Genomic DNA, 26,969 nt, shown 5'->3' on the forward strand with positions numbered 1-26,969 from the left:
TCTGTACGCCAAGATAAGTGTGTTTGGGGGGGGGGGTTGCCCATACTTCCCCTCAGTGTAGGTCCATGCTTCAGCTATATATTCTTTTGTTTATAACGAGTTTTGTTTTTCATTGCCATTATATCCACGAGGATCTTATTTCAAGTACCAAAAAAGTATCTTAGAAAGAAGACGTGACTTATGGAGGCTATAAAGGTTAGATCTGTTCAACCTGTGCTATCGTGTCTTCCGAAACGATTGAGCCATTCACACACAGGCCCCAGATTTGGCATTATATTATGGTTTTCTGCCAAATGAGATAGAGAGTTTCGTTGGCACATCGATGATTGATTTTCAACGTAACTTTTACTTTCTGCACATACGACCAACATGATTATTTAACGTGGAATGACAAATAAAGATATAAAAAAATATATAGTGATGTTCTTGAGAACATCACGTCTCCCTCTCTCGTTCCCCTTCCTTCTCTTCTTTTTTCTGCCCTTTCCTTTGTATTGTTTATTGTATTGTATTGTATTTTTGTCTGTTGGCGTATGGGGCGTATCCCGCCAAAAGACTGCTGGCTAGCGACCGACGGGTTTCCATTCTCAGCCGTTCTCTGATTGGTCAATTAAGGCAGTGAGGTGTCTGTGTGTTCCGTGTGTGTATGTGATGCGAAGCGTGCAGTACATGTGTTCACTGGACGTGAGGGCATAGAGTAGACACCCAGTCGTTTTCTTGATTTTAACTTTACAATAACAACGATCAGGGATGGGTTTATTTTGTTGCAGAGTGTGCATGTGAAGGATATTACAGCTCTTAATCAGCTGACTCTCTTTCCAAACTTAAAAGTGTAATGACAATTGCTACATTCCAATTATTTGATTTGTTTGTTTTAGAAAGGGTCTTTTATTTTTTACTCAGTCTATCAATCCTCTCATTTATTAAAGAGAGTCTTCACTTAATTGCGTTTCATTACATAAACAGAATGTCCACTGTAATGAAAATGGAAACATGCCAGTCAATTGACCAGCATAATGTGAAAATGGAAACATGCCGGTCAATTGATCAATATAATATGGAAATGGAAACATGCCGGTCTGTTTACCATATATTTCACTGTATAATGAAAGTGGAAACATGCCGGTCAGTTTACCATATGTTTCAAAATAAAAATGGAAACATGCCGGTCAATTGGCTATATGTTTCAGTGTATAATGAAAGTGGAAACATGCCGGTCAATTGACCAATATGATATGAAAATGGAAACATGCCGGTCAGTTTACCATATGTTTCAGTGTATAATGAAAATGGAAACATGCCGGTCAATTGGCTATAGGTTTCAGTGTATAATGAAAATGGAAACATGCCGGTCAATTGACCATATGTTTCAAAATAAAAATGGAAACATGCCGGTCAATTGGCTATAGGTTTCAGTGTATAATGAAAATGGAAACATGCCGGTCAATTGACCAGTGCATAATGAAAATGGAAACATGCAGGTCAATTGACCGATATAATAGAAAATGGAAACATGCCGGTCAATTGGCTATATGTTTCAGTGTATAATGGAAACATGCCGGTCAATTGACCAATATAATATGAAAATGGAAACATGCCGGTCAGTTTACCATATGTTTCAGTGTATAATGAAAATGGAAACATGCCGGTCAATTGACCGATATAATATGAAAATGGAAACATGCCGGTCAGTTTACCATATGTTTCAATGTATGATGAAAATGGAAACATGCCGCTCAGTTCACCATATGTTTCAGTGTATAATGAAAATGGAAACATGCCGGTCAATTGACCGATATAATATGAAAATGGAAACATGCCGGTCAGTTTACCATATATTTCACTGTATAATGAAAGTGGAAACATGCCGGTCAATTGGCCATATGTTTAAGTGTATAATTTTTTTTTATATATTTCAGAATAATGCTCAAGTAGTACAGGCTGTATGATCTGTTATATCCATTTGGTACATTAGATTTTTTTTTATTCCTCTTTAGCAAAACTGTTGGGGGCACATAAAAATCTAAGAATATCAATATCATTACTATATTTTTAAAATTATTATTTCTCTTCTTTTTCTTTATCAAAGGAGGCGAGTTTCCTGTAATTTTACTATTTGTTGTCTTAATGAGTGTTATGTATTAGGTGCTGGAGCCTGGCGAGTATATGCTATTAATAGGAATGTGGAGGCATGCTCTTGCTGTTGTCTAGGGCATTCCTCCTTATTTCATTTCATTGTTGCTTTTCGGGCTCTAGTACCTCACACAAATCTAAGTTATTTTTGTGCTATATTATGTTAAGCATTACAAACATTCCTTAATCAGTCCGGCATGGGTATTCAAATTCTTTCTAATACCTGTCTTTATTTCTTTTACTGTATCTTGCCTGGCGTTACATACTTTTTAGAATGTTTGTCAATGTGTTTTATTTGAATTTTAATAATGTGCAATTTTATATATCGAATGTGCAATATTCTCTCAACGGTTTTTCCATGAGGGCTCTGGGCAATAGTACTGAATTTTACTTTTGCGAGCCCTGGCCCACGGAAAAACCGTTTTCTTACTCTTTTCTTTTTCATTTCTACTATATCTATATTTAATTTTTCAATTTCAAATTGTATTTATGTAATTGCATTGTACAATTTTTGTATGTTTTTATGGCCAAATAGATAATAATAATACTTACAGTATTTTGAAAGAAATAAATCCATACAAGTACAACTATACATGTATAACATATTCTCTGCTAAAAAAAATCAGGATATATTCAAATGATGAATTGGGCATTGATAGCGGTATATAATTCATGGTGGCCAGTTCACTGAGTTAAAAAAACTGTTCTCTCAGCAGGCCCTGCCATACCCCGGCTTTAGCTGGGCTGCCTAGGTGCTCAAGCATTCAATGAATGTATAAGGGGGGTGAAGGGGGGAGGGGGCATCATGCCCCAGCCCATTTTGCATGGGTTAAGAAGGTGTAAATTTGTTTTCAGTAATTACCAATTTGATAATAGAAAAATTATTGGGTTCATAATAAAATAACAATACATATATTTGCATATTTTCAAATGAAATCTGTAAAATCAGTGCACCATATATGTAAACAGGGGCCGCGGAAGCGAGGGGGCTGGGGGCTTCAGCCCCGGCCCCCACTTTTTTCCAAAACAGTGTACAAAAAGTTAAAAATGACCATAGGATTGTGATTTAATTTTTGCATGGTCAGCACCCCCCACTTTTAATACCGTTCCGCGGCCCCCACCTTTTTCCAAAACCGTGTACAAAAAGTTAAAAATGACCATAGGACTGTGATTTAATTTTTGCATGGTCAGCACCCCCACCCCTCACTTTTAAAACCATTCCGCGGCCCCCACCTTTTTCCAAAACCGTGTACAAAAAATTGAAAATGGCCATATAGGACTGTGATTTAATTTTTGCATGGTCAGCACCCCCACCCCCCACTTTGAAAACCGTTCCGCGGCCCCCACCTTTTTCCAAAACCGTGTATAAAAAATAAAAAATGACCATAGGATTGTGATTTAATTTTTGCATGGTCAACATCCCCCCCTTGAAAACCGTGCCCCTATGCAGTTTCGATAGAAAAATCACTTTGTAATATAACTGCATTGCCAGATCCAAATCTGTTAGTAATATATGTCCCATTTTTCGTCCATGCAGGCTGGGAAAATTTATATCTCAGTAGAATAAAATTCACAGAGCATAAAGTGCTGAAAATTGGTTCAAAATTGGATAAAAAATTACAAAATATTCTGGGCATGTAGGCTGGGTGGCTGATGATTTCACATCCCCACGTTTATTATATGAAATCCCGGGTATGAAATAGTAAAAACATTCTACCAAGAACTCAAACAACGGGATTTTGCCGCAACTTATTTCATCTTCATGCATTTTATCACATGAAAAAGTGAATTTACGATTTCATGTAATTTACACTGAAGAAAAAGGAACAAGTGGGGATACGTGACATCAGCCCACAAAACGTACCTAATATGAATATTCATGACGATGTGCATCAGTATACTGTTTTCACAAAATATTGATAAACTTTGAAATTCAATAACTTTGTTATATCCTCCCGCCTACACACAATTGATTTTAAAAAAGGCATTAACATTCCGAATTAAACCTTTCTTTAAATATATTATATAGCTATAGGGAACTACACTTTATGTCATCATATCAAACTAAAACAACTTAAAATACAGCTGATATGCCTTCTCCACTACCCCCCCCCCCCCCCGAGCCACGATAATACCCTAACACAATAATAGCGTGGTAATCCCTTGTACTCATGTATTGAATTTATATAGTCTCATGAGAATTAAAAAGGGGATTAGCATGGAAGTTCCTTTTGATATGGATAAGTCCCTTCAATAGTAAACTTGTCAGACATTAAGCATCCTGCCATATAAATCAACAATATAAAATACATTATAATTACAACTATTAAATCATATGCTATAGGCAAACCAAACGCCCATACTGACATTTTTTTTGCACTGAAACATGTCAATTGACCAGCATGTTTCCATTTTCATTATACACTGAAACATATGACCGGCATGTTTCCATTTTTATTTTACACTGAAACATATAGCCAATTGACCTGCATGTTTCCATTTTCATTATACACTGAAACATATGGTAAACTGACCGGCATGTTTCCATTTTCATATTGCTCAATTGACCAGCATGTTTCCATTTTCATATTATATCAGTCAATTGACCGCCATGTTTCCATTTTCAGTATACACTTAAACATATAGCCAATTGACCGGCATGTTTCCATTTTCATTTTACACTGAAACATATAGCCAATTGATCTGCATGTTTCCATTTTCATTATACACTGAAACATATATATGGTAAACTGACCGGCATGTTTCCATTTTCATATTGTATTGCTCAATTGACCGGCATGTTTCCATTTTCATTATACACTGAAACATATAGCCAATTGACCGGCATGTTTCCATTTTCATTACACACTGAAACATATGGTAAACTGACCGGCATGTTTCCATTTTCATATTATATTGCTCAATTGACCGGCATGTTTCCATTTTCATGTTTCCATTTTCATTATACTGTTATATACTGCGCTGGTCATTGACTGGCATGTTTCCATTTTCATTATACACTGAAACATATAGCCAATTGACCGGCATGTTTCCATTTTCATCATACATTGAAACATATGGTAAACTGACCGGCATGTTTCCATTTTCACATTTTGCTGGTCAATTGACTGGCATGTTTCCATTTTCATTATACACTGAAACATATGGTTAACTGACCGGCATGTTTCCATTTTCATATTATATCGGTCAATTGACCGGCATGTTTCCACTTTCATTATATAGTGAAATATATGGTAAATTGACCGGCATGTTTCCATTTTCATATTATATCGGTCAATTGACCGGCATGTTTCCATTTTCATTATACACTGAAACATATGGTAAACTGAGCGGCATGTTTCCATTTTCATCATACATTGAAATATATGGTAAACTGACCGGCATGTTTCCATTTTCATATTATATCGGTCAATTGACCGGCATGTTTCCATTTTCATTATACACTGAAACATATGGTAAACTGAGCGGCATGTTTCCATTTTCATCATACATTGAAACATATGGTAAACTGACCGGCATGTTTCCATTTTCACATTTTGCTGGTCAATTGACCGGCATGTTTCCATTTTCATTATACACTGAAACATATAGCCAATTGACCGGCATGTTTCCATTTTCATTACACACTGAAACATATGGTAAACTGACCGGCATGTTTCCATTTTCATATTATATTTCTCAATTGACCGGCATGTTTCCATTTTCATGTTTCCATTTTCATTATACTGTTATATACTGCGCTGGTCATTGACTGGCATGTTTCCATTTTCATTATACACTGAAACATATAGCCAATTGACCGGCATGTTTCCATTTTCATCATACATTGAAACATATGGTAAACTGACCGGCATGTTTCCATTTTCACATTTTGCTGGTCAATTGACTGGCATGTTTCCATTTTCATTATACACTGAAACATATGGTTAACTGACCGGCATGTTTCCATTTTCATATTATATCGGTCAATTGACCGGCATGTTTCCACTTTCATTATATAGTGAAATATATGGTAAATTGACCGGCATGTTTCCATTTTCATATTATATCGGTCAATTGACCGGCATGTTTCCATTTTCATTATACACTGAAACATATGGTAAACTGAGCGGCATGTTTCCATTTTCATCATACATTGAAACATATGGTAAACTGACCGGCATGTTTCCACTTTCATTATATAGTGAAATATATGGTAAATTGACCGGCATGTTTCCATTTTCATATTATATCGGTCAATTGACCGGCATGTTTCCATTTTCATTATACAGTGAAATATATGGTAAACTGACCGGCATGTTTCCATTTTCATATTATATCGGTCAATTGACCGGCATGTTTCCATTTTCATTATACAGTGAAATATATGGTAAACTGACCGGCATGTTTCCATTTTCATATTATATCGGTCAATTGACCGGCATGTTTCCATTTTCATTATACACTGAAACATATGGTAAACTGAGCGGCATGTTTCCATTTTCATCATACATTGAAACATATGGTAAACTGACCGGCATGTTTCCATTTTCACATTTTGCTGGTCAATTGACCGGCATGTTTCCATTTTCATTATGCACTGAAACATATGGTTAACTGACCAGCATGCATGTTTCCATTTTCATATTATATCGTTCAATTGACCGGCATGTTTCCATTTTCACATTATGCTGGTCAATTGACTGGCATGTTTCCATTTTCATTACCATTCTGTTTCAACGCAATTAAGTGAAGACTCTTTAATAAATGAGAGGATTGATAGACTGAGTAAAAAATAAAAGACCCTTTCTAAAACAAACAAATCAAATAATTGGAATGTAGCAATTGTCATTACACTTTTAAGTTTGGAAAGAGAGTCAGCTGATTAAGAGCTGTAATATCCTTCACATGCACACTCTGCAACAAAATAAACCCATCCCTGATCGTTGTTATTGTAAAGTTAAAATCAAGAAAACGACTGGGTGTCTACTCTATGCCCTCACGTCCAGTGAACACATGTACTGCACGCTTCGCATCACACATACACACACGGAACACACAGACACCTCACTGCCTTAATTGACCAATCAGAGAACGGCTGAGAATGGAAACCCGTCGGTCGCTAGCCAGCAGTGCCAAAAGCCTCGGGTTTTTGCACCTTCTTCTTTAAACCTAACATGTACATATATATATTCTTCATAACAATTTGATTTTTGTATGAATGAATGTTTATGAAAACTTTAATGAAATGGAAGAAAATAAATGTTTATTTGAATTGAATTGAGAGATCAGGGTCCCATCCCGGGGGGGGGGGGGGGCACTTCCATTCACGAGTGGATACCATGCGCGACCATGGGGTCTCGAAAAGCACCCTAAACACGTAATTTCTATATTCCGAAAATGCACCCCTTAACAAGTATTGGCGTGTGAAACCCTACCCTTAACAAGTACTGGAAACAAAACGATACTCTTGGCAAAATATTCCCTGAAATGAACCCCTAAACAAGTACAGGAATGTTTTATTGTTACGGGTCATTCGGTCGTCGGCTTTACCTTACTTGGTTTAGTACGACCCCACCTTCTACACCTCGCGCAAATCGGACTCTAAACACGAAGTGTTGGGGCAAAAAGGACATCCTTTATAAAACATTTTAATTTGTTTTATCATCCACGCAAATTCGACCCTATAAACAGGTAATTTTCCTAGCGAAATAGATACCCTTTTTTCATTATTTTTGTGTTTTTGACACCCTTATCACGTTACGTACGTAACGTGCCCTATCGTGAAAAAGATCCTTTTTACGTGTTTTTTTTGGTCGCGCATGGTATCCACTCGTCAATGTAAGTGCCCCCCCCCCCCCGGGGTCCCATAACACAAAAGTTAGCGATCAATCGTAATTTTCACGATTGATTGTACACTGAAGTCATTTCATTCATTCATTTCATTTCATTTATTTCATTGTCAACAAAATATAAATCAAATCATGTACAATCATAAATACAAATAAAGTCAATGCAATCAATCGTAGAAAGATGTTCTACGTTCATTGCTAAGCTTTGTGTTACGGGTCCCAGGGGGTGTATATCACAAAGATTTAAGTGTGACTTCATGTGAAACATCCCCCAGAAGAAGGAACCGATGAATCTTCTCCATTGTATGAAGATGTCACCAAAAGATATTCAATTATTCTCAACAACAAAATTAAACTCCTGATTAACAAAAAATTCCAAGAAAGAATTCCACCGATTCCACGATTGCAGAATTAGGTCAACGATTATTGCTGTACGCAGGATTTTCTTTCCGAGGGGGTGGGGGTTATTAAATATGTAAATGTTCAAGCACATTTTGCAAGACAGAGCAAAGCGATCAAGCGTCACTATAAAGGTGTTTTTGCATGTTTGGAATTAAATTGAAGGATTATTTGTACATTTGTAATTTGTAATGGCTTTTTTGTAAACAAAGTATTAAAAACTAAGTTTGAAAATTCACGGGGCAAGTAAACTATTGCTACCCTCCCCCTCTTACGGCCAATGTATTGCTGCTTTGGGCTTGTCAGTCTCTGTGAATGGACCAGAACGGCTGTTATCGATGGCGGTATGTGAATGACCTTCTATTTCTCTAAGTCGGTTTAGCCGCGGTTTAGTCATATTCGTCAAGGTTTCGGCTAGATGAATATTATGAAACCTCAATGATATTGATACTGGGAACCCGGGGGGCACTTCCATTCACGAGTGGATACCATGCGCGACCATGGGGTCTCGAAAAGCACCCTAAACACGTTATTTCCATATTCTGAAAATGCACCCCTTAACAAGTATTGGCGCGTGAAACCCTACCCTTAACAAGTATTGGGAACAAAACGATACTCTTGGCAAATATTCCCTAAAATGAACCTCTAAACAAGTACAGAAATGTTTTATCGTTGCGGGTCCTTCGGTCGTCGGCTTTACCTTATTTGGTTTAGTATGACCCCACCTTCTACACCTCGCGCAAATCGGACTCTAAACACGATGTGTTTGAGCAAAAAGGACATCCTTTATGAAACATTTCAATTTTGTTTTAACATCCCCGCAAATTCGACCCTAAACACGTAATTTTCCTAGCGAAATAGATACCATTTTTTCATTATTTTGTGTTTTTGACACCCTTATCACGTTACGTACGTAACGTGCCCTATCGTGAAAAAGACATCCTTTTTACGTGTTTTTTTGGTCGCGCATGGTATCCACTCGTCAATGTAAGTGCCCCCCCCCCCCGGGGACTGGGAATTAAAATTGTCCCTCCTTATATTGGAAGTGTGTTTTGCAGTGGTGAAATGCAATACGATGCTGGAAAATAAGTTCATACAAAAATATTGCAGACTGCAAATTTTACAAGGTGTCGACCAATACAACCTATGTGGAGCGTTGTGGCCCAGTGGATTATAGTCTTCTGACTTTGAAACAGAGGGTCGTGGGTTCGAATCCCAGTCATGGCGTAATTTCCTTCAGCAAGAAATTTACCCACACTGTGCTGCACTCAACCTAGGTGAGGTAAATGGGTACGTAGGAGGCCTACCCGGTAGGAAGAAATTCCTTTAATGCTTTGAGCGCCTAGGCAGCCCAGCTAAAGCCGGGGGTAATTAGCAGGGCCCACTGGGAGAACAGTTTTCAGAACTGAAGTGGCTTCCCTTGGTAAATATACCTAGTGTATCACACAAATTCAATTTGCATATTATTCAATGCATTTTAAAAATAACCACCACGATTTTGCCATAGTTTATCAGTAGTTTTATTTTGTCCAAAGCAATCACCAAATTAGATTTCACTAAAAAAATCCCCATCATATTCATTCAATCGCGACACACCATAATCCCTTAAGAAGTCGCTCATACACCAAAGAATATAAGCCTAGTTAGGGCAAGTATTAAAAATGGACAATATACTTATGATTTATTAATTCCTAATGACAAGAATGACTCTATATCATACGCAATGTCTCTCATTTTCGGTGAAGGTTGTGATTCCCTAATCCCTATACTGTACACCGAAATATAAAATATTACTGGTACTTAATTACCTTTTTCGAAGCAACTGCAGTCGCCATTACGCTGTCTCTCCGTCTGTATAAACTTCGCTTTGATTATTTTTTTTCCAGAAAAACAGTGTTGGTAGAAGTGAAGATAATGTAGATCTATGAAGAGAAAGAAGTCTGCCCCGATCAGAACATAAGGTGTCTGTGACTCTGTGTCACCAACTGAGCCCTTCCACATCCAGGGCTAGTGACATTTAACAAACTCTTACCGCTTTGTGGCGTAGCGTGACAAAATGGCGGGAAAACAGGGGAAGGTGATTAAAAAATTTTCAGGCAAATAAAATGGGAAAAATCGGGAAATGTCATAATACCATACACCTGTTAACATCATAAATATTTGTCTTGTGTGGTGACATGCTTGTTAATTGAATAAAGTTTGGAAGGGTTGCCAAAAATTGTAGAGAGGGGAGATGCACGGGGGGGGGGGATCTCATCCCTGTGACCCCCGAAAATTTAGTACTAACCATGCACCAACTGCCCTCAAATTTGTTAAATCCTTGCACGTAAAACATAGCATCCACATATCATTTCCTCTTTATGATCGAGTTTCGTTTTCATGGACTATGAAGAATGATCGTTCAACTGTCTGTCTTGTTCGCCTTGTAAATTTTGGTTCTTGTGATGGATAAAGCTGTCCGTGCGCAGCGGGAAAGACTGGGGAGGCGGGGGCGACAGTTGCCCTCTCCCGGAAATTTTCAAGTATTATTTTTTCGGGGTCATATATTTTTGGGGAATCTAACCTATATGCACCGTATCAATCGATATTTAAACAATGTATTTCTCGTGACCAACTCGTTCGCTCTGTTCACTTGCGAGCGAGATTCAATGAATATTTCACACATAATTCTCTGTTTGAGCAGGAAAAAAAAGTATCCCACTCTCATTATGAACTCACATTTAATTTCACTAAGAGGTGTGAATACATTTTTTGAATCTTCAAGTCAGTTAAAATAAAACATTTCTTTCCATGTCTTGAAAAATCGTTACATCCGGCGTTACGTAGGGGCTATCTTGTCATATAACATGGCTGCTCTATAATAGTTTGACAATTTGTTTGGACTCCACACATAAATAAATTGCAATACAAGGGGGAGGGGTCGATTATAGACCAATGCAAATGAATTTGGAACTTAATTATAAAAAACAATGCGTTAATAAGGGTTAATAACCCCCTTTTAAATGGATACTTGTGTGCCGTTATCAGCTTGCGGATTATCCCACTTTCCCCTTCCATAATAAAATAACTTAATATCAACAAACTGACTTTTTTTATATTTGACTTGGGAGCGGGAAGGGGGGGGGGGGTAACTGACATTGATGTTATTGTTTAGCCCAAGTTTTTATTCTTCCTTGTTAGTTTAGCCTTTCTCATAAACAATATTATTGTGATTGATTTCACTATGAGCGCATTTAATTATATACTCCGTTACATGCATCGATGAAAAACATGTACTCTCGTTAATGAGTGCATTTTAAAGATTTTGCATTTAATACAGAGTGGATGCAAGTTAAAAACACAGACCCCATTAATTCTTGGAAGGGTCACTCAAAATGAAGATTGTAATTTGATTGAATAGAGTGTATTAGAAAAAAATCTTTTTCCACTCTATAGTAACTTTAACATTGAAAAGTTTAAGTTGATTGAAGATATTCCTTCCTCTCCCCTCGTTTCCCAAAGTGCATACTGACTACGCCTCCCTCCGCTTTTCCTTAAATCCTCCCCAAATAGCAACAAAAATCCTGATTGCTTTTACCGCTAAAATGAACATCCTGTCAATATTTTTTTGTCTTTTTTCCAGTTCTTCTGCTTTGAGAGGAAATCAGAGATGGTAGTTTTATATTTTTGCTGCAGTGGTTATGTTAGAAGTTAAGGCCTGTATTTCCGGAGATTCTGGTATGAGAAGATTATAACGGCCTTCGAGTTATTGAACTTGGTATACAGTTTGAATATTTTGTGACGGGGAAAAATTCGGGAGAATATTAAACTGTTAAAGGGACAGGCTTTCTCATTGTTTCTTAATGATTTAGGCCTAGGTCGAAAAGTTTTTTTTAATGAAAATGGAAGGAAATAAGAGGTTGTTTTATTGTCTTTCTCTATTTCTAGTCCAGGGGGCGACGCCACATAGGGGTATGGGTTCGACACCCCCTACGTCGCATGCACCAAAAGGGGGAAAAGAGAAAAATTGGGAAATGAGAGGAAGAAGGATGGAAAGTAGAGGGAAGAGTTTAAGAAAGAGAGGACTGTGACCTTATCACTCTATCCTACCCCTATTATCATAATCATTGCAGTGAGAGAAATAATGACGTCATTTTTAGTTCGTCTTCCATCCCCCAATCAAAAGCCCTGGTGCCGCCCCTCCCCCAGTCGTCTCTATTTTTCGGTCGGCACTCCCCCCCCCTTTCCATTTCCCACCATCCACTCTGCCCCTCTCTCTCTCATACTCTCCCTTTCTTTATTTCTCTCTCTTTCTGTTTATCTATTTCTTTCTTCATCCCTTTTCTCTCTCCCCTTTTATCTATATCTCAATCAACCTTTCTTTACACAGATTATTTGTTTCAGTAAAGATGTGTGAACGTAATGAGCTCAGGAATTATAGAGAGAAAAAAAACTATCGTATACTGTAGTAATAAAGACAGCATAAATCATTTTAATTAGAATGAATATCATATAAATATATATACATCTGTTATATATGCAAACATAGGAAAAACAACAATTATTTGCTCATTTCCGTTCGTCAGGGGAAGAGCTAAAATAAATGATAAAAACACGATATAATAAAATATATGGACACATCACCATTCTAGTATAATTCTATATACAGAAATAAATTTCTCCTATGTCATAAATCATAAAATCGTCATTTTTCGAATTTTTATCTATACTTCTTAAACACTTAAAAAAACTTTTGCTCACTGCTTAAAGTGTACATGAGACACATTAGTGGGTAACTGTTGCAAAAAATAAATTACTGTGACCATACTATTATCCTTTGGCAAGAATAATTATGGGGCACTATATTGGCTCTATTTACTTGAAAACTATATTGAACCACAGGGTTAAAAATGATTTTATTAATCCAAAAAACAAACAAAAAATATCGTAATCATAAATAATTATAAAAATATCAAATATTAGCAGCCAGGTAACATCAATAGGTGACGCCGGTCTTCAGTCGACACTCTAATATACTGGTATCTTTTTTTTTTTCATTCTGAACCTTTCAGAAATTCAGAATGAATCGTCATTTTTATGGTTTGAATTGGATGAAGTCGTGGTCTCTTATACTTTCCTAAATAAAGGGTGCAGAACAGCATCAGACTCGTAAAGCTAAATGCAAAGACAAAAGCTGCAACCCTCGCCAAGATTATTGGCTAGGTGGACATAAGTGTAAAAGGTTTTTTTTTTTTTTTTTGGGGGGGGGGGCACAATTGTGTTTGTTGTATTTATTACGAACTTTTTAAAAGAATGGTGAAGAAAACCATCAAAGTTAAAAATACATTTTTCTTAATAGTTATATTGTTGCCCGCATAGCATAGCATAGCATAGTTATCATCTTCTATAAGAGACGTGTGATACACAAGTCACAATAATAAACAAGAATGTAAGACAAACCCGAGTTCAGAATTCCGGTGACCGTTTCATGAAAGTTGTCAGCACTGACGAGTGTTGTCTCTCCGATAGTTACCATAGTAACAGTAAGAGGCCAGATGTTTCGAGTCAATCAAAACTAAGGAATTCACTGAAATTTTCAGCACTGACAGCTTACATTAAAGACCCCCCCCGGAAGATCTGTTTATTTAGACAGTAAGTCTGACTTTATACATTTCATCATAATACTTCATCCCCTGGTCTGTACATCTAATGACGTCACGGCTAGCAGCATCCCGTGATGGCATCATCCTAGATCCACTGCTGTTGATTGCAGTCCCATAAATGTATTTTAAATTCTCCACCATGTTCTCAGCTGGCAGCATCCAATTCTTAGTCACCTCAGAAGACCCGTCCCACCTCAAGAGCGATTCGTCGTAAGGCAGTCCGGTAGTTCGGCAGATCTTTGGCAGCATCTCGTCAGGGTTCAACAGCAGATCGTCGCTGTCGACCACGATCGCTTCGGCGCCGAGAGACTCCCGGACGTATTTCCACACGTCATAGACGTCCTTGTGGAGTTCAACACCCGGGTTCGCGTAGGGGTAGTTCCGTTGAATGTCGAAGGTGTCCTCTTGTGCGTCTTCCCCATGTAACATCCCCAAAGCGGAAAGTTGGCCGAACACGGCTACCCGAAGAGAGGAAAAGACACGGAGAGGATGCCGTATCAAGAAGATGTGTTTGTAGCCTTTGGGGATGAACTTGTATCTCTCTGGAGAGAATGCAAAAGCCATGTCTTTCACCAATACATGTGGACTGGTTGAGTCATCCAGCAAACGCTTGACTGTCACAAACCTATCATCGCGAAATCGGGAAACACAGTGACGTCATTGTTGGTTTGATTGAATGAAATGAGTATTTTATAAATTAATGACTTACGAAATTGTTTCTTTGTATTCGGATGGTTATTCGGCTTTATTCTGAATGGCCAAAATTGATTCGGGTCAATTCTTTGCGATTCTGCACTGAATCAGGGCCCATTCGTCTCTATTCTGGGAGCTCCCCGAATAGAGACGAATAGGTTGCAAAACCACTTTATCCATCCAAATCATGCCATTTTCGGGAAGAATCGGGCCGAATTTATTCGGGAGAATTCGGATTTAATGTAACCGTAATGTAATACGGCCATAATGTAAGAGGACTTGGCAAATGGAATGAGTATTACTTTTGTGATTTAATGACTTATACGCAAGATATTCTTTCTTCTTGCAATAATTTCCTTGGTTCTCCTCTTTCAAATGATCGGTCAGTCTTGTGTAAATATCTTCGTTTCCTTCGTATTCCACAGGCAGGTCTAAAAAGTAGGCCGAGCTGTTCTTTCATCTGCACTGTTACAACCCTGCAGTAGGTATAGGGTTCGAACCACACCTGGATGCCGTCGACAAAACTAAGACACTTGGTGAGGGCCGCAGAAACAGAGCGAGGTGCGCACCAGATAATCGTGCGACTCTTGCCACAATCGGAGGCGACTTCTGATTCTTTACACCGACCCGTTAATTGATGTTGAAATACCACAGTTGCTGGAAGATGCCATATTTGACCCAATATGCAGTTGTCGTTACGAGATGTTGTGTATGTGCACCAAAATCATGTCGGAAGGTTTAAACCAGCAATAGATGAATAGTGTACCTCGATAATAGATTGAAAGGATGAAAACCAGCCATCCGTGGATACAATTGTCGAATTTTGCGAATTGTATTATGATAAAGAATGAAACAAGTATGAAATATTTTCCAGTGTGATGTTTGCATCGGGCATGATCCTATACTATAGGCAGTGGCTTTGTAGCGTTCCAACGGTCATCATCCCCACAATAATAAAATAATACGAACTGTTTTGTACAGATATACTTATAATTGCCCAGCAAGCAATAAAAATATTTCTTTTATTCTATAATCTTTCCCAAACCTAGCAGATTATTACATCTTACCGTTAGATCATCACGATTCTAAGTCCTGCATGGGCCCCGCCAATACAAAGGTTAGCGATCGATCGCACTTTTGATGTTTACGATTAATTACACTTTGTTGTATAATGCAATCAATCGCCAAAAAATGTTCTATACCAAAATTGCTAAGCTGTGTGTTACGAGCCCCGGTCACAGTTCTGGTAACATGTCAATACTCATACATCTTTGTTATCATTAGCTCTGAAGTGACTGCCTAATAGTTAGTTATTCAACTAAAAATTCCCTTACTGTTCCTGTATAACATCTATCCAAACGTAACAGGTCTACATCGCTTTCGTACTTTTTAAAAGCAGCAGGCCAATGCCTGGTCTGGGGTTATATTCTTCCTGATCAATTTCGGGGGGTTGGAAGCAATGATATCTTGGGGATATTCATTTTCAAGGTCTTAATATAGGATTCCTATTCAGTATTATCATCATGACGTGCAATGTCCATGCACTGGCAATAATTTTAACTTTTAATTTCAGCTTGCTTAAATTTCTCTTGATTTCAAAATGAATTGGTATTCTCAACCGCGTAGCCAGGATTTCATTTTGGAGGGGGCGGTAAATGCACGCGAAGCGTGCCAACACTTACAGAGCGCGCGAAGCGCGCTCCCTAGGGGGTGGGTGCAGGGAGGGGGAGTTTCCCCCTCCCTTGCGAAGCGCGAAGCTTTTAGTGTTTCATAAATTAAAATGAAAAGGAGCAGTTTCTCTTGTCTCTAGTACCTCCAATTCGGTTGACTATATTGCGATTTTGAACCTTGTTTTCAAAAGTGATTGTGAACGCAGAAAAGAGGTATACAATGGAGGAAATTATAATTATAATAACTCCGCGCGAAGCGCGGAAGCTTAAGTGTTTTATCAATTTTTCTTGCCATAAAAAGGGTCCCGAGAAAAGGGTATTCTCAAAGATATACTGAAACTTTCTTTGGAAAGATCAGATTTGAATTTGATTACAAACAATTTAGCATCAGTGCATATTTTTAACTCGCAAAACAGAGGAGAAGATTGGTAGAGGAAGATATTCCTCCCCGCGCAGAGCAATGAAACTCTGAATTTCAAAGGGCGGACGGTTCATCAAATGTAGATATGTCTAATACCCAATCGTCTCTAATTCAATTGATTTTTAAGATTATTGAACTTCATTACAAGGAAAATAGTGCGCATAAAGTTGAAACTTCTGTGATTTATTGAAATTATCTATCTATATAATAAAGGATGATTAATTTTTTAGACTTATCCTGAAGCGCTTCATTTTGAATATAAAGAAACTTAAGTGTCATTCAAAATTTCAAACTGAGGGCGCAAAACAGGACAGGAGATGAATGTATACAGGGAAATGACATGAAGTTTAATACAATTTGATAAAAAAAATATTGTACTTCTTTATTTAATACGACACGAATTCCATACCTTCCTCTTTTTAAATTAGGAACCTGTTTGCCCCCAAATTATGGTTGTTTATAGTAATGAGCTGAAAAGCGGGAGAAGCTGACTTTATGGAGGTGACGGCAGAAACTGATATAAAGATTTTACCCGCTCGGAGCCGACCAGACCAGAAGTTGCGCGATCAATTGAAGCTAATTGAAAAAAAGACAACTTCATATATTTACTTCGGCCTAACCTTACTCAAATTCATGCCCTAATGTATACAATTTTAACTTTAACTGGCAAGAATCACATAGCTGAGGTGGAAAAACAGGGTTAGAGAAAAGGTGGGGAACAATGGAGAACTTCAATATTGTCATTTAACCGCGCGCAGCGCGGAAGCAAAATTCATATATGAATTTAGAGCAAGAAGAGTGAAGGAGTTTCTCTTTTGAGAAAAAAATAAAGAATAAAAAGAAAAAACACAAAGCTACCTTTCTTCCCTTTCCTTCCCTTTTCCTTTTCTCTCTTTTTTCCCTTCTTTTTTTTCTTTTTGGGGACGTTTTTTTTTTTTTTTTTTTGGGGGGGGGGGGGGCGACCGCCCCCTGGCTACGCGCCTGGGTATTCTAGCTGTTGCTGGCTATTGTACATCCATGGATGAATTGTTTTAGTGTCTTTGAAATGGTCTTCCGTATACATGATTTGCTTATTAATATGATATTTAGAATTATTTTGTGTTATTCGTTGTAGAGCATTTGTAAAGATCTACCCCAATCATTATGCGATAGGAGTAGGAAATAATAAAAATTATGATAACGATAATAGCCATAATAATAATAATAATGATAATAATGATGATAATAATGATGATAATAACGATAATAATAATAATGATAATAATAATAATAATAATCATCATCATCACAATAATGATAATAATGATGATAATAATGATAATGATGATAATGATAATAATAATCATCATCATCATCGTCATAACAATAATGATAATAATTGTAATTATTTATAGCAATATAAATAATATATGGTAATGATAACAAAAATAATAACAATTATTAGCCTATAGTAACAATGATGGCGATAATGATAATAGAGGGATCTTTAAAGCTCCCTCCTGGCTGCGGCAATAAAATTGCTTCAATCAGTTTCCTGATTTTAGCTGCCCCGTATTTTACCCTATACTTACTATTTTACACTTTTCACTTATAATAAACGTCTCGCCTTTTCTTGCTTTTTTACGTTATTATTTGTCTTTTCTATTGCTGCCACATTAAAAACGTATTTATATATATATTCATTTCATTATTAAATGAAGATGTAAATTTTTTTATTGATATATGCGGAATAAAATGCAGATACTCCTGCAAGAAAGAGCGCTAAAATCTGTTAGATATGATAATGCTAGATTTGTTTTACGAAGTACATTTTATTAATCGTTCGCTGCTTTCCTATCCATCAATAAATTGGTTTAACTGAGTCATCTATTTTGTTCTTGTAGCAAGATTACAAATAATTTCTGAATAAAATGTCATGAATTATACTTTCAGCTGTTATGTTACTTTGTTTTATAAGAACGGAAACCAATAAATGCAAACACAAATACAAAATGCCCTTGAAATTTCATACATACGGATGCAGGGGTGGCGGAACCGGAGGAGGGGGCACTTGTCCCCCAACAAAAAAATTCCAGTAGGAAAAATGCACTTTTTTCAAAATGGAAAATGCCCCTTTTTGAAAATGAAATGCACCGTTTTTTAAAATGAAATACCACATTTAATTAAGTGTGATACATTTTAGGTTACAAAATCATTTTTTGGCTCGTGCTTCGCGATCGCATCAACCAATTTTCCTCTATCACCTGTCAAAAAAAGAAAAGCAAAAATGCCATGGATTACTAAAGCTATTCTACGATCCATACATACCAGAAATAAACTATACAAGACATTTTAAAGAACCCTTCTATTCAAAACAAAAATAAATATAAAACTTATAGAAATAGACTAACCAATATAATTCGGGCTTCTCGCAAATTGTTTTATTCCGAGAAACTTAACAAAGTTAAATCAAACATGAAAGCCACATGGGAGATCATCAATGATTTGATTGGCAAGAAACCCAAAGTATTACCTAAAGACAATTTCACAGTTCATGCTGCTGCAATAAATTCAGATGATGTAGCTGATACCTTTAATTCCTTTTTCGTTAACATAGGACCCTCTTTGGCAAACAATCTTGCCAGACCAAACCAAAGTTTTGCAAAATTTCTTCCCACACCCATCAATTCTTCCCTATTCTTTAACCCCACAAATGTTCAGGAAATAATTGAAATAACAAAAAATCTCAAATCCAGCAAATCACAGGGATATGATAGAATTAGTACTTTCCTTCTTAAGCAGATCATACATTATATTGTCACTCCATTGTGTAATATTTTTAATTTGTCGATCAGCACCGGTAAATGTCCAGATTCCCTAAAAATTGCAAAGGTAAATCCAGTTAAAAAAAAAGACAATCCACATGAAATAACAAATTATAGGCCTATTTCTATTCTCCCCAGCATATCCAAAATATTAGAGAAGATTATTTACAAAAGACTTTATAAGTTCCTAGATACTTTTCAGTTTCTAAATTCAAACCAATATGGATTCAGGAAAGGGCATTCAACTGATCAGGCTTTAATACAAATATACGATAAAATTACAAATGCAATGACAAATAAAGAACACATAATAGGAGTATTCATGGACCTAAGCAAAGCATTCGACACTCTTGACCACCAGATTTTACTTAAAAAACTTGAAAATTATGGAATTCGGGGAATCACACTATCATGGTTTGAGAGCTATTTGTCTGATAGAAAACAATATGTCACAATAATATTTCTTCTAATTTTCAGACAATAAAATGCGGAGTTCCACAAGGATCGATCCTTGGCCCCCTACTTTTCCTTATATATATTAATGATTTGACTACTGTAACGCCTTTATTATCATTTGTATTATTTGCCGATGACACAAACATTTTTTTGTTCAAACACTAGCTTAGAAACTTTAGTAGATACATTTAATCGTGAATTACCTAAACTATCTTTATGGTTTAAATGTAATAGGCTATCACTTAATATAGACAAAACAAACTTTATGTATTTTAAGCATACAAGTTCACATATTACTGAGTTTCCATACGACATAAGCATAGATAATATTCCACTCAAAAGGAAAAAAGAAACAAAGTTTTTAGGTGTCACAATAGATGAAAATTTGAATTGGAATGAACATATACGTTGTATAACTACTAACATCTCCAGAAACGTAGGTGTACTTTACAAAATGAAAAACATAATTCCTCATACTACACTCGTTTTACTATACAATTCATTGATATTGCCGTATATATCGTACTGCAATATAGTTTGGGCAACGTGTGCAAAAACTAAAATTAATACAATATACTTATTACAGAAAAAAGCAATTCGAATTTGTACTAATTCGCAATATTTATCACACACAAATCCATTATTCCATAAACTAAAGACTCTAACTATTTTTGACATAAATTCATTTCAAAGCTTACTGCTTAAATGTTCAAATACGTAAATAACATGCTCCCACCTTCACTTCACAATTTTTATACTATGAACACATCTATCCATTCATACCCTACGCGGAACTCTTCTAATTTCCATTTAATCAACCCAAATTGCTTATTGCGCAGAGATCCATGGTCCTGATTTGTGGAACTCTCTACCAGAATCTATAAAAGATCCACGTCTCTTTACTCATTTAAAGCAAACGTTAAAGCTATGCTGATATCAGAATATTTGAAGTAAAATTTCTGTGTCAATGTGTCATCATTAAAGCATCATCACCATCATCATCCTCTCCATCACCTTCATCTTCACCATTTCACCGTCATCTTCATCCTTATCATCTCCATCTTTGCTCAAATTAGATTACTGCTGTTTTTCATAAAATGTACTGTATATCGATTCTGCTGTATTAATGTATTATATTAATCAATGAGTTTTAACCTGGGGTTGTCATTTTTTCAAGCTTATGATGACAATCCTTCTCCTGCAAATTGTAAATGTTAACTAATTTGGTATGAGATCAATTTTGTTTGTAATGATAATTTTAGTACATTTAGTTATGATTCATGCCAAAAAATTTATCAATAAACTAAGTTTGTTATGTTATGGAAAATGTATTATATACGAATGATGTAATTGCAGAAGTAAACAATAAAATCAAATCAAAATCAAATCAATAATAATAATAATAAGCAATTCTTAAAATAGCCTCCGATATGCGTGTGGAAGAATTATTGTTTTGTATAGGGCTAAATTTTGATACATGTGCTTTTTATGTTTTTGTTTAGTAAGTTAGTCATTTTGTTCCTTGTTACAAAAAAAATCTGAGAATGACCAATTTCAATTTGGAATATTACATATTTTGAGCTCGGGCTTCGCGCTCGCATTATTCGATTGGTGAGATATGTAAGCCAGTTAAGCAAGTTTTACAACTTCAGATTTAAATATTTTTCCAAATCGCTCAATTACTTCACGCAGATGATAATCTCATTGTGAAAATATCTGTTGGCACCAAAATGCATACTTTGACATGTAAGTGCCCTTTTTTTGGCTATGCCTTACAAACGAAAATACGTTCAGCCACCTCTATGTATAGATGTGCTTTACTTGTAAATTATATATAGTTTTAAAATGTCAGTCGCTTCATCAACTTCCTTCGCTCGCTGGCAGAATCAGTGTTTTTTCCCCCAAAGACGGTGCCCCTATGCCCTATATTGTAGGCAAGAGCGGAAATCTCCAGGGGCCGGACAATTTGATAATCCAAAAAAAGGTTATCACCCCAAAAAGGAAGGTAATCTTGTTCAAAATAGTGCTTTATTTCGATTTTGAATGATGTATTTTTTTCCATCATAAAAAGACCAAAAATAGTAGGGGGACATTTGATATTGTGTCCCCCTATACTATTTGGGTAGGGTAACGCGTCCCTCTGTCCCTCAGGGATTATGGGAAATATATCTGTTTAAATTTATCGTTCATGTTGGTGTGTTTTTATAGATGAGATAAGAATGTGATCGAAAATAAGAATGCTTATTTTTCTTCGCTCTTTGCTACTTTCCAGTAATATCGAGCAGTTGCCGAAGTGGTCACTTTTTTGCAAGATCATTCGCTTCTTCCACCATCAACCATGATCAAAGTGGTCTAGCGCCATCTCTCATTGATGTTTTTATAGCCATTTACTACAAGTACCGCCTAGCTTAATGAAATTTTTAATAGTTTGGGTCACTTTGGTTGAGATCTTTCATCAGGTGGTACGAGAAATTTTGCTAATCGCTACTCACTTAGAGGTACATACACACGACAGCTAAACCCCTCGATGACTGTATGATGGCCGGTATTTGGGACAATTTTGTGGACAATATAAAGTCATTTTTTGCATGGGTTTGGGTATATTTGTGGGTGATTTGGCTTTTTCTGGTTGGTGTACTTGTCTACATTCTGAGATCACCGTTGAAAGTTATGGAAAACGTGAATGTTGGTGAGTAATCTCTGAAAACATGATGCCAAGCCAATGTAACTCTGTGTCAATATTGCTACGAGTACGGTGTACAGCCATATTCTGAACTGAAACTGAATGAGCTAGTTTGAGTATGTGAGATGCGTATTTGCCTGGGTCCTGAGGGGGGGGGGGGGGAGGATTCAAATATATTGCTGTTCACACGCGTGACCAAGACATTTCTAAGCACCCCCTAAAAACGAGTATTTCTCCGTGTGTGCAAAATAACCCCCTAAACAAGTTTTTCGCAGGCTTTATTTACGGTACACATTTTGGCCTGTAAACAAGATGTCGCCAAAATATGACCTTGGGGGAAACAGGGAAAAAACATACCCTACACATGTTTGGCTAGTCTTTAAAAAAAGCTTTTGGGAAAAACACACCCTAAATACGTTTGACCCTCACCCTGCGATTGATTGACCATTGACCAGTCTTTCAATTAAAATCAACCTTTTCTTGAAAATCAGTGTTTTTGATACCCTTAACATGCTTAACAAGTCCTAGCGCGGACCGCATCCCAAACTGAAAAAAAACCCCACCCCTTTAAACTTTTTTTTGTCGTGCGTGTGTACAGCAATATATTTGAACCCCCCCCCCCCCGGTACCTGGGTCTGGGAGTAGGGAATTCACTTACCAGTTTACACACCTGTAAATACAAGTCTAATCTTGTCTGTGTAGATCTAGCCTTCTACATGTATGAGGTTGTGATAAGGAATGAGAGAAGTGCACATTTCTAAGCCAGAAATCATGGATGATCTAAAATTCTAGAGAGGATGTTTGTCAGAGCTCTTCTCTGCACTGTCATACATTATCAAAGGTTCAAACCCCACCATTGGTGTTTATTTTTATAGTGACATGCAAATGAAAAGTCGATAATGTCCCCCACTCAATATTTCAATTTTTATAGATTTGACAAGGACCAACCTGACTGAACCATAAATGTTAATTTACAATGTAGGCCTATGGAGGAAAAAAACTTTGTTTTGCAGGACAATTAGGAGAAAATTAAATTATTTCATATCTCATATGACAAAATACAAAAGAAATAATGAGTGGGGTATGTCATCAGTCACCTCATTTGCATAGCGACTGAGATGTACATACAACAGTTTTGTGAAATAGAGCAAACCTTTGAAATGTCATCACTTCCTTATTTCACATCTGATTTCAATGAAATTTCTAGTGTTATCCTTGTTGGATTTTTCTCTTTATATTCAAATAAACTTGTTTTTGGGTGGAATGTGGACTTGTCCTTTAATGGCATATTACATTGGACTGAGAGTGAGATGTGAATATGCAGTATGTCACTAGACAGAGACGTGTACCGCAGTATTGTGGAAGGTCAGGGGTCAGGGGGCAGGTCAAGGTTAATGTACTCCATTTTGGATTTGAGCAAAAACAAAAAGTATGAAATTTTACAGGAGCATGGGAATCTGATGCTGGCACATTGTGACTGTGTTTTGGGTTTACTGTTCATATTTTTGTGTGTACAACTAATTCTGTATCCATGGAGCTACCCCAGACTTTACTTATCAGTATGAATGTATTGGGTATTATCACAAATTATCTTTGTCTCTTTTGTTAATGTTGATATTTGAGTATAATGGTCTAGTTTCTATAATCTTCAAAGAGCTCTGCAGCCTTTCTCACACCCGTTCTCATTACGCTTTCTAAAACTAGTTTACTGGAAACTGATTCAGGAAACCACTTTGGAAGATCGCTTTGCTAGCGTTCTCACTTGATCACACGAAAGTGGTTTTCAAAATCACTTCACGTAAAGCGCTCTTGTTGCTATGGAAACGCTCTCAGTGGGGTGAGACGTTTCGCGCGAAATTCGAAACTGCAGCATAGGCATTCTACACCTGTTGTGTGGATTAGCGCGCTCAAAATGTGCAAAGATCGCTTCCCGAAGAACGGTTTTGTCCTCACTTATGCTAAAACCAGTTTAACGAGGCAAAGTGATCTTGAAAACTACATCGCGAGGTGGTTTTCCAAACTGGTTTGGAAGATCGCTTCCAAGACCGCTTTGACCGTTCTCACTACGCGTTAAACTAGTTTCCAGTAAACTAGTTTTAGGAACGTAGTGAGAACAGCCTCATAGGTGAGTTAGAACCTGATCAATGGGGATTGAGGTAAAAAATCTTGTGTGAATCACATACAGTATTCCTCATAACATCTTAATTAGAATTTCAGTCTTGTATTAATCTAGATTTTAAATGACAAATGTAAAGAAATCATTAAATATTGATAAACCTTATTTTGATGGTCTGATTTGGCATTTTTGACAGGTGTTTTTTTATATTAATTTTTATGTTTTTCAGATATTTAATTGATGCATAATTATGGAAATACAGGTTGGCCACTCAGTAAGTGGCAGCGGTGGGATACAATTTCCAAACTTAAAGCATTAAGGAGTAAGGCTATGTATTGTCTACCAATCATAAGGGAGGGGGGGGGGGCAATATGTGATCACTAATGGTGTCAGCGGTGGGATACATTTTCCAAACTTAAAAGCATTAAAAGCAGGAATAGTATGTATTGTCTACCAATTATAAGGGGGGGGGGGGGGGGATTGGTGGGATACAATTTCCAAACGTAAAGCATTAAGTAGTAAGGCTATGTATTGTCTACCAATCATAAGGGGGGGGGGCAATATGTGATCACTAATGGTGGCAGCGTTGGGATACAATTTCCAAACTTAAAGCATTAAAAGCAGTATGGCTATGTATTGTCTACCAATCATAAGGGGGGGGGGGGCAATAGTGATCACTAATGGTGGCAGCGGTGGGTTACATTTTCCAAACTTAAAAGCATTAAAAGCAGGAATAGTATGTATTGTCTACCAATCATAAGGGGTGGGGGGGGGGGTAATGTGCTCACCAATGGTGGCATTGGTGGGATACAATTTCCAAACTTAAAGCATTAAGTAGTAAGGCTATGTATTGTCTACCAATCATAGGGGGGGGGGTGGCAATATGTGATCACTAATGGTGGCAGCGGTGGGATACAATATCCAAACTTAAAGCATTAAAAGCAGGAATAGTATGTATTGTCTACCAATCATAAGGGGTGGGTGGGGGGGGGGGTATGTGATCACCAATGGTGGCAGCGGTGGGATAAAATTTCCCAACTTAAAGCATTAAGCAGTAAGGCTATGTATTGTCTACCAATCTTAAGGGGGGATATGTGATCACTTATGTTAGCAGCAGTGGAATTTAAGCAGGATGAGGCCATGAATTGTCTACCTATCACTGATGGTGGCAGCAGTGGGATACAATTTCCAAAAAGCAGTCAGGCTATGTATTGTCTACCAATCATAAGGGGGGGGGGGTGGTCACTATACTCACTAATGGTGGCAGCAGTGGGATAAATTTCCATACTTAATGCATGAAGCACTAAGGCATTGTATTGTCCAATGTCCACCAATCATAAGGTGGGGGGCAGCAATATGTTATCACTTATGGTGGCAGCAGTGGGATACAAGCAGTGAAGGCTAAAAATATGTAATGTCAAAAAGTATTAAATATGTAAAGTCAGAAAAGTAGAATGAAAGGCTGCATACATCTACAGTCTCCAGATTAAAGCATGTATATGTTCGAGAATTTTTATTTTTCATAACCCTCTTATTTCTTGATGGACTTTCATCAGACTTTCACCAATACTTCTCTGACCTTTTCTGCTTTAACTAGAACCAGGTTAGTGTCATGTTGAACTTCCCCTTTAACATTTTATATGTTATTATTCGTTTGATCTGCTATTCCTAGGTTGTCACGCTTTTAAGCTTTGCTTTCATGACCACCCTTGCAACCATCTTATTCATTTTGTAACAGAAAATACCACTGAAATTGTTTATTTATATGTATGGTGCATTTGATGATTTCAAACGAGATTATTTGTACATCATCATAATGTCGAATTTGAAATATGTATTTTCTTGTCTAGACTTTTGTTTATAAAAATGTTGCAATTTTTTTTTTAAATAAATGATTTTGTTTTTAATTATTGATATGCTATCACATCCTATTCATATATTTGTTATTATTTTAAGTTATCATTGTATGATTAGATGATGATTGTCAATGTTATCATCGCTGCCATTTTCATTATTTTCGTCGTCATGACCATCATCATCGTCATTAATATCACTCTTTCTTTCATTTTCATTAATAGACGGTTGCTAGCAATCCAACTT

The 26,969-nt window shown here is 36.8% G+C and overlaps 2 protein-coding genes across 5 annotated transcripts in view; one reads left to right on the forward strand and one right to left on the reverse strand.

Moving 5' to 3' along the window:
• Positions 1-13,656: 13,656 nt before the first annotated feature.
• LOC121412237 lies at positions 13,657-14,951 on the reverse strand. The gene has a single exon (XM_041605141.1). It carries the CDS (start codon positions 14,588-14,590, stop codon positions 14,009-14,011), a length of 582 nt encoding a protein of 193 aa, XP_041461075.1. The 5' UTR covers positions 14,591-14,951; the 3' UTR covers positions 13,657-14,008.
• Positions 14,952-22,541: 7,590 nt separating this feature from the next.
• The window catches only part of LOC121411447 (suppressor of tumorigenicity 7 protein homolog), a 28,653-nt gene continuing 24,225 nt past the window's right edge, over positions 22,542-26,969 (forward strand). For 2 of the 4 annotated variants that reach the window (XM_041604190.1, XM_041604192.1), the window contains exon 1: positions 22,542-22,759. In XM_041604190.1, coding sequence (XP_041460124.1) covers positions 22,606-22,759 — 154 coding nt within the window. In that variant the 5' untranslated portion in view covers positions 22,542-22,605. The remainder of the gene's footprint in view (positions 22,760-26,969) is intronic. The other 2 variants (XM_041604189.1, XM_041604191.1) reach the window with 1 other exon arrangement.

Source organism: Lytechinus variegatus, chromosome 3 (genome assembly GCF_018143015.1).
Source record: "Lytechinus variegatus isolate NC3 chromosome 3, Lvar_3.0, whole genome shotgun sequence".
Lineage (NCBI taxonomy): Eukaryota > Metazoa > Echinodermata > Echinoidea > Temnopleuroida > Toxopneustidae > Lytechinus > Lytechinus variegatus.

Excerpts from the sequence above, each read along its gene's own strand:
- LOC121412237 (XM_041605141.1), bottom strand. The coding sequence starts at position 14,590 with ATGGCTTTTGCATTCTCTCCAGAGAGATACAAGTTCATCCCCAAAGGC.